Genomic DNA, 16,151 nt, shown 5'->3' with positions numbered 1-16,151 from the left:
AGTGATTGCGCTGTATATAGATATTAGACATATGCAGACTTTCATATTTGGCATTGGTTTGTATAAAGGAAAGCAGAATATGGCGGTAGGCTGCAGCATTTGTCTTCTTTTAGAGCCGGATTTATTCATGTTGTAATGCAACATACAAAAATCTGTGAACATCCATACTATTAAATAAATCCAACTCTAAAAAGAGCCATATTCGGCATTTGTTTATACAAACCAATGCCAAATATGAAAATCTGCACGTCTATTAGATATGAAAACTAATTTAGTCTCCCTCTCAGGTTCATCAAGAAGCAGGGTCTGGACCGGCTTTTCCATGAATGTGATTCCCACATGTGGCGTCTCGGAGAGAGGAAGATCCCAGAAGGCATTGTGTTGGATGGTGGGTCAGACTGGTTTGCTTTGACAAGAAGTTTTGTGGAGTATGTGACCTTCACTAAGGACCCACTTGTTTCAGAGTTAAGACGTTTCTACACATACACCCTGCTGCCTGCTGAGGTCAGCTTTCTTTTTTATATATAACAAGTTTTATTACATAATCTCAGAAAGTTATATTGTAATATGCTTAGGTCTGTTATCTATCAGAGGTTTTACCATTTATTCCTCTCCCCATTGCCTCCCTCACACTACTCTCTATCTTTACAGTCGTTCTTTCATACAGTTCTGGAGAACAGCCCAGCATGTGACACTCTTGTGGACAATAATCTTCGGGTGACCAACTGGAATAGGAAGTTGGGGTGCAGATGTCAGTATAAGCATATTGTTGATTGGTGTGGCTGTTCTCCCAATGACTTTAAACCTCAGGATGTGGTACGCCTGCAGGTATGTTGCATTTGTCATGTTGGGTTGATATACACCAGGGTTCTTCAAACCACGGTTCTGAACCTATTACTGGGTTGCAACACCATGTTTACAGGGTCTCGTGTGTTTGGTGTGTGTGTTGTAGGAGAGTGTGGGTGTGGTATGTGTATGCATGTGTTATTACCTTTTGCAATACTTTTAAGTTTGATTACAATCAGGAATAAAGTACACACACATTTTAGTCACTTTGGTAAAAATTGCAGCTATCTTGTTTATTAGTTCAGAAATTTTCAGACCAAGCATAAAAATAGGGTTGCAAAGGTATGTGGTATCATTGCACTGGGTCTTGGGGGGTGGGGGTTTGAAGAACCCTGGTATACACTGTTTCATATTTTGCTACTCTGTAATACAAGACAATACAATGTTTTCAGGGCAGATCTTTTTTAGTTTGTATTCTCCATATTAAAGTGAATTCTGCCCTTAATCTATATTAGCAACATTACTTCTCTACTGTTATCTCTACTCTTTCTTCAAATCTGAAATGTCTGTTCTCCACATTCAATACTCTTCTCCGCCCACCCCCACCTCCCACTAAAACTTCTCTCTCAGCTCAAAATTTTGCCAGCTACTTTAACAACAAAATCGACTCCATCAGAAATGAAATCGGCTCTCAACATACTACCGGTCTCCCACCCCACCAAAAGCTCACAATCATCCAAAACCCACATAGCCAAAAATGTAGCTCTTTTACCCCTGTTACAGAAGAAGTTTCTGCCCTTATACTATCCTCTCACCTTACTACCTGTCCCCTCGACCCCATCTCCTCACAGCTACTCCCCTCCCTCTCTTCTCCCCTTCTATACTCGCACACATCTTCAACCTTTCCCTCAGCACTGGTATATTTCCCTCATCTCTTAAACATGCATTAGTCACACCTATACTCAAAAAACCTTCTCTCGATCCAACCTCCCCATCCAACTACCGCCTTATTTCCCTACTCCCTCTTGAATTAAAGCTTCTTGAAAAGGTAGTATATGCACGTCTATCCCATTTCCTTATGTTAAACTCACTTCTTGACCCACTGCAATCTGGATTTCGCCCCTACACTCCACAGAGACAGCAATTGTTAAGGTTATCAACGACATACTTACAGCAAAATCCAAAGGCCACTTCTCTCTGCTTATCCTCCTTGATCTGTCTTCAGCCTTTGATACTGTCGACCACCCTCTTTTTGCTCCAAACACTCCATTCCTTCGGCATCTGCGACACTGCTCTCTTGTGGTTCTCTTCTTATCTGTCTAACCGTAGTGTAGATTTCTCTGGGGCATCCTTTGCCCTGTTACCTCTTTCTGTTGGGATACTACAAGGCTCTGTCCCCGGTCCCCTTCTCTTCTCAATCTACATGTCATCATTAGGTTCCTTAATAAAGTCCCACAAGTTTAGTTATTATTTGCATGCCGACGACGCCCAAATCTACATCTCTGCACCTGAACTATGTCCTTCCTTGCTAACCTGTGTCACTAACTGTCTCTCTCATATCTCATCTTGGATGTCCTCTCACTACCTCAAGCTAAATCTCTCCAAAACTGACCCCCTTCTTCCAAAATCTCCACACCCCATTTCTCTATAACTGTTGATAACGCCATCATTGCCCCAACCCCACATGACCAATGTCTTGGGGACACACTTGACTCAGATCTGTCTTTCACTCAGTCCTTGGCTAAAGCCTGCTGCTTCCACCTTAAAAACATCTCTAAAATTAGACATTTCCTTACACAAGACACAACTAAGATTTTAATCTACTCTCTCATCCTTTTCCGCCTCGACTATTGCAACTCCATCCTCTCTGGTCTCCCTAGCTGCCGCTTAGTTCCTTTACAATCCATTATGAATGCCTCTGCCAGGCTCATCTTCCTTACACATCGCTCTTCATCTGCTGCGCCTCTCTGCCAATCCCTTTACTGGCTTCCTCTTGCCTCCAGGATTAAACACAAAATTCTCACTCTGACATAAAAAGCCCTCAACTGCACTGCTCCCCCCTACATCTCAGACCTTGTCTCCAGATACTCTCCCTCTCGTCCCCTTTGCTCCACTCACAATCTCCTACTCTCCTCCTCTCTTGTTACCTCGTCACACTCCCGTTTACAAGACTTTTCCAGACTGGCTCCCATCTTATGGAACTCTGCCTCGCTTCACAAGACTCTTCCCTAGTTTTGAAAACTTCAAGCGCTACCTGAAGACTCTACTATTCAGGGATGCCTACAACCTACACTAACCTTCCTATCTCCACTGCTAGCCCCTTACACCCCATAGCATGTAAGCCTATGAGCCCAGCTGTTTGTAGTTCACATTCATAAAAGCCGGCTACAACAGTGCAACTCTCGGCAGGGCCCTCTACCCACTTGACCCCTGTAAACGTTATTTTGTATACCACCTATGTCATAACGCAGCGGAATCTGTTTAGAGTGCTACAAATAACTGATAATAATAAAGTGATAGTTGTTTTTTTTTTTTTATGAATTACTGCCCAATATCTAAAAATAATCTTAAAAACAGGGGCACTTTTAATTCATTAAACGTCAGAAAGACTGAGTTATGGTAAACATAAACATACCGCCGTTCCTCCGCCCGCATGATGAGGAAGCCGGGTTCCTCCAAGAAATTTGTTAGGATAAGATGGGTATTTTAAAATGTGTGCATGATTCCTTTTACGCAGAGCTGGTTTATAATAGGTTTCTCTGTACCATATTAAGCTAAACATGTCTGATTTGTGAAATGTGCCTACAATCTCTATTCAGCTGGACTCTGCAGTGTTATAGCTTAGTGCATTAGCAAGTAGCATTCACAATAGTGTTTATTATGGCATCTTGTGTTTCTCAGCAACTGTCCAGACCAACTTTCTTTGCACGGAAATTTGAATCATCAGTGAATCAGGAAGTTCTTGATATTTTGGATGCTCACCTTTTTGGTGATCCTGCCCCTGGTACTCCTGGATTAAAGGGGTACTGGGAGAGTGTTTATGAAAACATGGATGGGTTGGAAGGTCTGAGCGATGTTACGATGACTGTATATCAGGCATTCACACGTCTGGCTCTGCATGAACTGAAAGGCCCAGGCTTGGAAAAGAAAAAACAGACCTCATGCAGGTAAGGGGAGGTAAAGGGATTATCATAGAGGTGAACAGAGCTGGAGTGCCAAGCACTAATAGGGATAGGAGGAAAGATGTAGAAGGAGCAGGTTGTGCCAGCAAAACTGGCAGGCAAGATATTTTAGGGACACACATTATAGATAAAAGAAGCTGGAAGGACAGACCATAGAGATGGGAGAAAAGCTTAAAGGCAAATGTACCATAGAGATAGGGGAGGAAAATGTGCCTTTAGTATAAGACAGAGGTGGAAGAAAAAAACACAAATTGGATGGAGAAATAGGATGAAGGGAAAGAGACGCCATGGAGATGGGGAAATTTACTGAAGGGAAGGACATCATAGAGATGGGAGAGTAGGTGGAGGGAAGGATACCATAGAGATGGGGAGATAGTCTAAAGGGAAGGACCTAATATAGATGTGAGGGTAGTTGGAGAGGACACCATAGAAATGAGAGAGACATTGGAAAAATGACCTGCAGAAAAAAATATCACTAAAGAATTCCCATTGTAGAAGGTGAAAAAAGTTCTGCCTTTGGGGTGATGTTGCCAGTGAGCAGATATCTTATATTACATTTTCTCCACAGATTCTCTGTTTCCAAGTTTCCCTCCAGTGTGCAACTTTACTTCTATGATGACCACTTCCAGGGTTATTTAGTTACGCAGGAGACTGACAGTAAGGAGATCCTGGAGATCTGGATGATGCCACAAGGCGCCCTAAAGCTGTCAGACCAAGGTGGTGTGGCTGGTCGCATACAAAGCGTGGAAGTGAGTACACCTACCTGTATAAACTTCTCACACCTATACATTTATTCAATAAAAACTTAGGAAAGGTCACATTAATGCCAGAGTTGTTAAAAAGCACGGAAATTCTGAAATGACTCTTTCCCCCCCCCCCCCCTCCCCCCAAACACCAGAGAATATAATTATAATATTATTTGGTGGGGGTTTGTATGAACAAATTTATTTTAAGGTTTTTTGGGCACCCCTAGTGGATGGAAATGCCGAAGGTAAATAGGTTGAGTATTTTTTTAGTTAATTGGTCAAAAACATTTACTTTTCAATATAAAGAGAAGGAAAATATAAATTAAACCTTCAGCAAAAAACACTGCACCAGTCTTTATGAAATTTGACATGCATATAAAGTGATATTATTATGATGTTACACATGTATACATTGTTTTTATATTTTTACTAATAAACCTAGGAAATTTAATAGCAAAAAAAATTATATTGATGGGCCATTATAGTCAAAATATTACATACTGTAATCCGTTAGAGCTCTTAATTTTAAGACCATCGACGCTAGACTACGGTTTGTTTCTACCTCACAAAGGAGTAGAAGTAGAAATACTGCTTGGGACTTACAGAGTCTCATGCAAGCCGCGTACATTGGACACATACTAAATAACACATGTCCACTATCAAACATCTTATTCCTCCACAACTAGGCGAATAGGTGCCTCCTGAGGGACACTCGTCATATTTAATTTGAGTTTTGTACTGTAAAGAAGTAACAGGTCATATATACATTAAGCTACTAAATTAAAACCTTTATTCCACAATCAACTGTTCTGCTTTGCATCTTCCCCCATTTTTGCAGATTTTCATCTGTTTCATGTGTTTTTATATTGGTAATATCAATTTTGTCAAAATTGGACTTGTTTTAGGTTGGTACAGAGTGGGATCCTAAGGAGAGGATCTTTCGAAATTTTGGAGGCATTGTAGGGCCAATGGACGAGCCTGCTGCTGTGCAGAAATGGTTCCGTGGAGTAAATGTCACAGTCACTGTTGTTTGGATTGATCCAACGTACATTATAGCTGCCTCATACGACATTGCCGTGGACTCAGAGGCGGATTTTACCCAGTATAAGCCCCCTCTGACTCGCCCCCTTCGCCCTGGAATCTGGAGTGTTCGTATCCTGCACTTCTGGGAGTTAGTGGCTGAGGTCAAATTCCTGGTGGTACCACTGAATATGAGAAACAAACATCCGTTGCAGAAAGGTAAGATGGTAGGTTACATAAATAAGGAAAAACATAGTACACGTAGAGAGAAAAAAATGTGTGACTACATAGGCTTTTCATTTTCATGCAACTTTGCTTTTGAGAGTATCAAACACTATATTTATAAACATTTTTAGATTTGGTCCCGTGTCTTGCTGGTACTAATTCAAACTTATATGTAAGTTGGCTTTTGGATGTAATAAATCCCATACGTAATGGAGTCATTAAGCATCATAAACCTCCTCAATCACAATAGGGTTTATCTGTATTATGTTATAAATAAATGAAAACTCAAAATTACTTTTAATTTGTTTAAAGGGACATTGTACACTAGATTTTTCTTTGCACAAATGTTTTGTAGATGATCCATAAATATTGCCCTTAGTTGTATAGTTTTTGCTTATTTGTAATTAATATTGTGCTATTTTTCAGACTCCTACCCAAGCCCCAAAGTTTTAGATGTATACTGATCTCTAGAGATTCCTGCTTGCTTCTGTTTGTGTAATGGGTCTTTTCATATGTAGGGGAGGGTGGAGTGTTTGCTTTTCCTGCTTTCTCAGTCCATTTCAGTGGGTGTCCCAGCCTAACTTCATCAACAGTGCTAAAAAAGGTTTTATACTGTATTTTTTTTTATAGTGGTGTCTATAACATGTAGTTATATGAAAATTGGTGTAAACTGGGTGCCACAATTACTTTAGTGTATCTTGGCACTCCCTGGCTAATAATCGCCAGTGGGAAACCTCATCCCATGAAGGAACTGACTACTCCCCACGCTTACCATTATATAATGAACAGTGTTACTCCTGGTTCTCCCTGTCGTAAGGACAGGACTATGTCTCTCCTCTTGTGTTACCTCTGTGGGATGCTGAAGAGGATCTGAGGCATCCGGCTGCCTTCCAGGCTTATGTGCTGCGAGTGTTCCACTGGGGCTTCCCTGAGAGTGGTCTAGAGGGCACCACCATCTTGGGTCGTATCAGTAAAAGTTGGGTGTGAGTATGAGGGCTTTGCATTATGGCATCTACCATAGGAACTAAAGAAGTCAGCGTTTGTGTGCCTGTCTCCATGTCATCATTTCCACTGTAAGTCCTGCAGCACATGTAGTTTCACTGCTGCACCTTAGCAAAGCAGTTGTTACTGCTCACATGTCTCACCTCTATCTGTAGCCTCCGTATCTCATCATGATTATAGATACACTTCTGCCTTCAGGCCAGCTGCCTATGGCGTTGTCTGTAATGTATGTTCCATATGTGTATACAAATCTCAGCCTGCACTTTTTCTTGTATATAGCATACAATGGGCCCTTTTTTCCTATTCTCTGCTAGCAGCCCTAAGCCTTTATGTGCCGTATCTAATGATGAAGTATATCAATATAAGAGGCTTTGCTTTGTATGTATAAGCCAAATTTACTGTGGCAGCTGTGCTTCTCCCTTATTAGGGTTCTGAAACGTCATCTAAACCTACTGATTCAGCCTCTTAAGGGGAGATTTGTTATAGTAACTCATCCCAGCCCTACTGCAATAGAATTGTATGCCTGATTGTATGTCAACCATTAAAGAAACACTCGGCTTAGTGGCTGGTGTAGTGGATGTTGTACCTTCTACTTCCTCTGATTGGTTTAAGCCTGCTCCTGACTTTTTAGAATTATTCCCTGTATTTAATGCCCTTAAAGGGACAATGAACCCAAATTTTTTTCTTTCGCGATTCAGATAGAGCATGCAATTTTAAGCAACTTTCTAATTTACTCCTATTATCACATTTTCTTCATTCTCTTGGTATCTTTATTTGAAATGCAAGCATGTAAGTTTAGATGCCGGCCCATTTTTGGTGAACAACCTGGGTTGTTCTTGCTGATTGGTGGATAAATTCATCCACCAATAAAAAAAATGCTGTCCAGAGTTCTGAACTAATAAAAAAGGTTAGATGCCTTTTTTTCAAATAAAGATAGCAAGAGAACGAAGAAAATTTGATAATAGGAGTAAATTAGAAAGTTTGCATGCCGTATCTGAATCATGAAATAAGAAATTTGGGTTCAGTGTCCCTTTAAGCAGCTATTTTTAGAGAAACTATTTAAAAATGGTGAACAGTATCTGAGAAGCGGTATAAATATTTTCCCCTTGCCTAAATCAGTTTCAGAATAGTTTTTTCCTCTCCACCTAAAGTGGATGCCGCTATCACTAGATTATAGGTAAAAAGAATGGGATCTTACTGTAAAAGAAAGCATATTTGCATCAGGGAGTAATTTTCCATTCTATATTCTATGTAATTAGAGCCACTGACTCCTGAGCCTCTAACTTATCTCTGTCTCTACATGCAACTGCAGAACCTAAAATAATGATGTGTTTTTTTTGCATATCTCCAGAAAGTTACATATGTCTTCTTAGAATCTGTTACTGAATAACTCAGGCTTAATCCTAAGTCCATGGTTACTATGAATCTGGAAAGGGGAGCTTTCTGAGCCAGACATTGGAAAGCTGATTCTGCATCTTAACTGAATCTTACTTGCCTTACCAAATAAACATGGAATTTTGAAATGGCAAAGTTTTGGAAGCTCTTGTTATGAAAAGGTCTGGTGGTGTAAAGGTGGGTTTCTATCCCAGGCTTCAAGATCCAGCAGGTCTGTCTTCATTCAGGAGGAAGTCTCAAAGCTAGAGCTCCATGGAGTCTTTTTGTGAGTCGGCACATGTTCAGGACTGGAAACCACAGTTTTAGTCTAAAGGAAGAGGACATGGTAGAGTTTCTTCAAGTTCCTCAGCTAAGCCCCAATATGAGGGCACCAAAGGTGGTTCAGGCATTTACAGTTGGAAACTGGCTCAGGCAGATGCCTGGGCAAAGTCCATTACAGAAATGCGGGCATTCCAAATAGTCAGTCAATGTTATTGACTGAAGTTTTCTGTGACTTCATCTTTTTTCTCATTATGCTACCTTTTTCTTCTCCTGTAGATTCAGTCAAGAGATTGGAGATTCAGCAATTTTTGAGCATATTGCTTCACGACAGTGTCATTCAGGAAGTAATGTCGGTAGAGTGTTACCAAGGATTTTATTCTCACACCTTTCTGATCTGGAAAAGGAGGGTTCCTGATGACCAGTCTTGGAATTTGAGGCATCTGAACAGTTACCGGAAAATATGCAGGTTCAAATTGGAATCCTTACTGGGATTCAAAGAAAATTCCTCCTCTTTACTTTCAACAACCAGCATTACCAGTTTATGGCACTACCATTTAGGATAGACGCAACTCCAAGGGTGGTGTTATCAATTCTGGTTGTTCTAAGACAAAAGGGAATATTTATCCTTCACTACTTCTTCTGATTGCTCCCACTTTTCAGCAAGTATGCATTCACAGGGAAATGGCCTTGTCTGTCCTCAGATCACACGGTTGGATAAAACATACAGAGAAAAAGTCATCTTGTACCAACACAGTGTCTAATGTTTTTTTAGGAGCTGTATAAAATACCAGGGAAGGAAAATTTCTGTACCTGCAGACAGAATAAAAGAAGCCTGTCATTTCTTCCACAGCAGGCTGCAGTCAAGAACAATGTCAGCAAGAATGTGTATCGGTTGCTCATAAAAATGAATGTCACCATTCATATTGTCCAGTGGGCAAGATGGCACATGCGTCCCTTTCAGAATCACTTTTTGTAACACTGGAGAAGGGATTGAAGATTAATTTTTTTTTTTAAAAATCGGCTTCCACTGAAACATCTCTTGCAATGGTGGTTGAATCCATGGAACCTGTCTAAGGGGCTTTAGCTCTCACATCCAGAGTGCTTCATTGTGAAGACAGGTTCAAGCAGTCCGTGCTCTAGAGCAGTTTTCCAGGATCAGCCAGTATAAGGTGTCTAGGATCATCAGTTTACACTTCTGCCCTCCAACGTTTTCTAAGCAAGCAATTTACAAGGGTCTTTGCCATTTCCAGTCTTCACTTCAGGAAAAAGCAGTGAAAATCCTGACTGACAAAAGGACAGCAATGCCTATGCCTTGCAGTGAGCTGGTATTTTGATAAATAGCTACAGTTTTTTTTTCTTTGAGCTTAAAAGAATCTATAGTACCTGATGGCAGACTATTTTCCAGAAGTACAGTCATTTCCAACAGACTGAAAGTGAAGGTCAAGTTTCATGTGAAAGTGCCTGGTTTTTAAAAAAACGATTAAAAACAGGGGCACTTTCATTCATGAAAATTGACATAGCACCGTATTTTAAAAATACTTACCTTGTTCTACTGAAACGCTGGATCGCCATTCTGAAACAAAGCCCTTCATGCTTCTCTCTGGTTTACGAAACCGGCTTCCTCCAATCACGGCATTGCCTCAGGCGATGATTACCCGGGGGGGAAGCCGTGATTGGAGGATGTCGAAATCGTCATTGCTGACGTATGAAGAGGCTTGCGACGGGCTGGTGAAACACTGTAGCGGCTTCAAGAAGGAAAGGCAAGTATATTTTAAAAAAACGTCCGAAATTTAAATTTTCATGAATGAAAGTGTCCTTGTTTTTAATAGTTTTTTTTTTTAAAAACCGGGCACTTTCACATGAAAATTGACCTTCACTTGAATTGAGACTGTATGTTCGCCTCTTCAGTCAAATTATCTACAATGGGGATGTCAAGATTTGGACTTTATGGCATCCAGCTGCTTAACTTTTTAAGTCACTTTCCTTCTCTGGCAAGGGGAGTGGAAGCATATCTACAAATTTGGATTTTAATTTTTTCTATGTGTGCCTTGCAATCCCTTTCATCCCAAGGTTACTCCCCAGAATCTTGTGAGGAACAGCAACCTTTCTAGTAGCGATTCCTTACTAGCCGAGGTGGCCATGGTTCACTCTTTTTCAGATGCTGGCTATAGAACCTCCAATTACAGACGTGCTGCAGCAGGATCCAATTTGGCATCAGCATCTAGAGAAGCTATATCTGGCGGTTTGGCGGCTATGTGGACTAGGTTGCAGAAGTTGAATATTCTAGCCCCAGTAATTACATTATTAAATCTAGTAAGAAAACTAATTTATCTACGTATCACAGGATATGGGATATTTGTTGTAGAGGGGGGTCTTCCATATCCATTCAAAAGCCGGGAGATCGTTTCTGGAACAATATAAGCAGTAAACATTCCAATTTGGCAAAGCGATCTTCTAAAATCTGTAATATCTTAGATTCCCTTATAGTTGCCATTATGATAGCCTCCTCAAATAATGAAGTTGTAAAGTGTGTATCTGCTAATATAAGCAAATAGGCTGTATCCTGTTCGGTGATGGGGGCACTCATGGGTTAACAGTTGAAAGTTGACTGTGCTACCCCGGGGGGGGGGGGGGTGCCGAGGTTGGTGTCAGCCCGCTGCCTTAGGCCCCTGCAATCTGGTCCTAAGCGCTGGAGTCGTACATGCAGAAAACTATATGAGTAATATGAATCGAATCTACATGATGTAGGTTAGCTGGAAATAGCAAATGCAGTCAAGAATGCTGTAAACGTGAAGTAGTAATCGGCTCCTTAGCAGCTCCTGGAATTACAACCATCTTAAGTCGTTGCCTGGACATGCCACCTGCTGCAATTCCACTAGATATACTTTTGCCATCTTTCTGTCCCAACAAGCAGTCCATGCAGGAAAGACCTCTTTCCATAATGGATGTAGTTCTTCACAAATATCTCAAGCAGACCTATTATATTAGGAAAACGAAAAAACTATTTTCTTTAGTAAGGTGTATCCAGTCCACGGATCATCCATTACTTATGGGATATTCTCACTCCCAACAGGAAGTTGCAAGAGGACCCACAGCAAAGCTGTTATATAGCTCCTCCCCTCACTACCATATCCAGTCATTCTCTTGCAACTCTCAACGCGCATGGAGGTAGTAAGAGGAAAGTGGTGAAAAATAGTTAGTTTATTAACTTCAATCAAAAGTTTGTTATTTTAAATAGTACCGGAGTTGTGCTATTTGTTCTCAGGCAGAGATAGAAGAAGAATTTGCCTGAGTTTTCTATGATCTTAGCAGGTTGTAACTAAGATCCATTGCTGTTCTCACACATGTCTGAGGAGTGAGGTAACTTCAGAGGGAGAATGGCGTGCAGTTTATTCTGCTATCAGGTATGTGCAGTTATGATTTTTTCTAGGATTGGAAATGCTAGAAAATGCTGCTGATTCCTGATAAATGTAAGTTAAGCCTGAATACAGTGATTTTAATAACGACTAGTATCATGCTTATTCTCAGGGGTAATACCCTTATAGATATGCTATATAAAACGTTTGCTGGCATGTTTAATCGTTTTTTATATATGCTTGGTGATAAAAACTTATTGGGGCCTAATTTTTTCCACATGGCTGGCTGTATTTCTGCCTAGAAACAGTTTCCTGAGGCTTTCCACTGTTGTAATATGAGTGGGAGGGGCCTATTTTAGCGCTTTTTTTGCGCAGTTATAATTACAGACTGAGACATCCAGTTTTCCTCAAGAGTCCCCTGCATGCTACAGGACATCTCTAAAGAGCCTAAAATCGTTTATTGGGGAAGGTAGGAGCCACAGTAAAGCTGTGGCACTTCGCTGGGACTGTTAAAAAAACGTCTGTCGTTTTTTTGATCCGTTTTTTGAACTAAGGGGTTAATCATCCATTTGCAAGTGGGTGCAATGCTCTGTTAGCCTATTACATATACTGTAAAAATTTCGTTTGTGTAACTGCCTTTTTTCACTTTTTCAAATTTTGACAAAATTTGTTTCCCTTAAAGGCACAGTACCGTTTTGTTATATTGCTTGTTAACTTGAATTAAAGTGTCTTCCAAGCTTGCTAGTCTCATTGCTAGTCTGTATAAACATGTCTGACATAGAGGAAACTCCTTGTTCATTATGTTTAAAGGCCATGGTGGAACCCCCTCTTAGAATGTGTACCAATTGTACTGACTTCACTCTAAGCAATAAAGATCATATTATGTCTTTAAAAAATTTATCACCAGAGGAATCTAGCGAGGGGGAAGTTATGCCGACTAACTCTCCCCACGTGTCAGATTCTTTGACTCCCGCTCAAGGGACTCACGCTGAAATGGCGCCAAGTACATCAAGGGCACCCATAGCTTTTACTTTACAAGACATGGCAGCAGTCATGGATAATACCCTGTCAGCGGTATTAGCCAGACTACCTGAACTTAGAGGTAAGCGAGATAGCTCTGGGGTTAGACGAAATACAGAGCATACTGACGCTTTAAGAACCATGTCTGATACTGCCTCACAATATGCTGAAGCTGAGGAAGGAGAACTTCAGTCTGTGGGTGATGCTTCTGATTCAGGGAGAATCCCTGATTCTGATATTTCTACATTTAAATTTAAGCTTGAACACCTCCGCGTGTTACTTAAAGAGGTTTTAGCTGCTCTGAATGACTGTGACACAATTGCAGTGCCAGAGAAATTGTGTAGACTGGATAAATACTTTGCAGTGCCGGTGTGTACTGATGTTTTTCCAATACCTAAAAGGTTTACAGAAATTATTAATAAGGAATGGGATAGACCAGGTGTGCCGTTCTCTCCCCCTCCTATTTTTAGAAAAATGTTTCCTATAGACGCCACCACACGGGACTTACAGCAGACAGTCCCTAAGGTGGAGGGAGCAGTTTCTACTTTGGCAAAGCGTACTACTATCCCTGTCGAGGACAGTTGTGCTTTTTTAGATCCAATGGATAAAAAATTAGAAGGTTACCTTAAGAAAATATTTTGTCAACAAGGTTTTATCCTTCAGCCCCTTGCGTGCATTGCCCCTGTCACTGCTGCTGCGGCGTTCTGGTTTGAGTCTCTGGAAGAGGCCTTACAGGTAGCGACTCCATTGGATGACATACTTGGCAAACTTAGGGCACTTAAGCTAGCCAATTCTTTTGGTCCTGATTCCATTGTTCATTTAACTAAACTAACGGCTAAGAATTCTGGTTTTGCTATACAAGCGCGCAGAGCGCTATGGCTTAAATCATGGTCAGCTGACGTGACTTCAAAGTCTAAGCTGCTTAACATTCCCTTCAAGGGGCAGACCTTATTCGGGCCTGGTTTGAAGGAGATTATTGCTGATATCACTGGAGGTAAAGGTCACGCCCTTCCTCAGAACAGGTCCAAATCCAGGGCCAAACAGTCTAATTTTCGTGCCTTTCGAAACTCCAAGGCGAGTGCGGCATCAACCTCCTCTAATGCAAGACAAGAGGGAACTGTTGCTCAGTCCAAGGCGGTCTGGAGGCCAAACCAGACCTGGAACAAAGCTAAGCAGGCTAAAAAACCTGCTGCTGCCTCTAAGACAGCATGAAGGAACGGCCCCTTATACGTTAACGGATCTAGTGGGGGGCAGACTTTCACTCCGCCCAGGCGTGGGCAAGAGATGTTCAGGATCCCTGGGCGTTGGAAATTATATCCCAGGGGTATCTTCTGGACTTCAAAGCTTCTCCCCCCATAGGGAGATTTCACCTTTCACAGTTATCTGCAAACCAGATAAAGAGAGAGGCATTCTTACACTGTGTACGAGACCTCCTAGTTATGGGAGTGATGCATCCAGTTCCAAAAGAGGAAAAAGGACAGGGTTTTTACTCAAATCTGTTTGTGGTTCCCAAGAAAGAGGGAACATTCAGACCAATTTTGGATCTAAAGATCTTAAACAAATTCCTCAGAGTTCCATCATTCAAGATGGAAACTATTCGTACCATCCTACCTATGATCCAGGAGGGTCAATATATGACTACAGTGGATCTAAAGGATGCTTACCTGCACATTCCGATACACAAAGATCATCATCGGTTTCTCAGGTTTGCCTTTCTAGACAGGCATTACCAGTTTGTAGCTCTTCCCTTCGGGTTAGCTACAGCCCCAAGAATCTTCACGAAGGTTCTAGGGTCTCTTCTGGCGGTGCTCAGGCCACGGGGCATAGCAGTAGCCCCTTATTTAGACGACATCCTGATACAGGCGTCAAACTTCCAAATTGCCAAGTCTCATACGGACGTAGTACTGGCATTTCTGAGATCGCATGGGTAAAAGGTGAACGAGGAAAAGAGTTCTCTATCCCCACTCACAAGAGTTTCCTTTCTAGGGACTCTGATAGATTCTGTAGAGATGAAAATTTACCTGACGGAGTCCAGGTTATCAAAGCTTCTAAATTCCTGCCGGGTTCTTCATTCCATTCCGCGACCTTCGGTGGCTCAGTGTATGGAAGTAATCGGCTTAATGGTAGCGGCAATGGACATAGTGCCGTTTGCACGCTTACATCTCAGACCGCTGCAACTATGCATGCTCAGTCAGTGGGATGGGGATTACACAGATTTGTCCCCTCAACTGAATCTGGACCAAGAGACCAGGGATTCTCTGCTCTGGTGGCTATCTCGGGTCCATCTGTCCAAAGGTATGACCTTTTGCAGGCCAGAACGGACAATTGTAACAACAGATGCCAGCCTTCTAGGTTGGGGTGCAGTCTGGAACTCCCTGAAGGCTCAGGGATCGTGGATATTCTGGAGCTAAGAGCGATATTCAATGCTCTTCAGGCTTGGCCTCAGTTAGCGTCTCTGAGGTACATCAGATTTCAGTCGGACAACATCACGACTGTGGCTTACATCAACCATCAAGGGGGAACAAGAAGTTCCCAAGCGATGTTAGAAGTCTCAAAGATAATTCGCTGGGCGGAGATTCACTCCTGCCACCTATCAGCTATCCATATCCCAGGTGTGGAGAACTGGGAGGCGGATTTTCTAAGTCGACAGACTTTTCATCCGGGGGAGTGGGAACTCCATCCGGAGGTGTTTGCACAACTGATTCATCGCTGGGGCAAACCAGAACTGGATCTCATGGCGTCTCGACAGAACGCCAAGCTTCCTTGTTACGGATCCAGGTCCAGGGACCCCAAGGCGACGCTGATAGATGCTCTAGCAGCGCCCTGGTCTTTCAACCTGGCTTATGTGTTTCCACCGTTTCCTCTGCTCCCTCGACTGATTGCCAAGATCAAACAGGAGAGAGCATCAGTGATTCTAATAGCGCCTGCGTGGCCACGCAGGACCTGGTATGCAGATCTAGTGGGCATGTCATCATTGCCACCATGGACTCTGCCTCTGAGACAGGACCTTCTACTTCAGGGTCCTTTCCTCCATCCAAATCTAATTTCTCTGAGACTGACTGCATGGAGATTGAACGCTTGATTTTATCAAAGCGTGGCTTCTCCGAGTCAGTCATTGATACCTTAATACAAGCACGAAAGCCTGTCACTAGGAAAAT

The 16,151-nt window shown here is 42.0% G+C and overlaps 1 protein-coding gene across 1 annotated transcript in view; it reads left to right on the top strand.

The window, feature by feature from the left end:
- XYLT2 (xylosyltransferase 2) overlaps nt 1-16,151 on the top strand; it is a 50,228-nt gene that overhangs the window by 22,841 nt on the left and 11,236 nt on the right. The window contains exons 6-10 of the mRNA XM_053708861.1: nt 288-504; nt 652-828; nt 3,688-3,953; nt 4,537-4,717; nt 5,620-5,953. Coding sequence (XP_053564836.1) covers nt 288-504; nt 652-828; nt 3,688-3,953; nt 4,537-4,717; nt 5,620-5,953 — 1,175 coding nt within the window. The remainder of the gene's footprint in view (nt 1-287; nt 505-651; nt 829-3,687; nt 3,954-4,536; nt 4,718-5,619; nt 5,954-16,151) is intronic.

The sequence above is a fragment of the Bombina bombina genome, chromosome 1, assembly GCF_027579735.1.
Source record: "Bombina bombina isolate aBomBom1 chromosome 1, aBomBom1.pri, whole genome shotgun sequence".
Lineage (NCBI taxonomy): Eukaryota > Metazoa > Chordata > Amphibia > Anura > Bombinatoridae > Bombina > Bombina bombina.
Note: the sequence above shows the minus strand (reverse complement) of the source record. Positions and strands in the feature narration are given on the sequence as shown.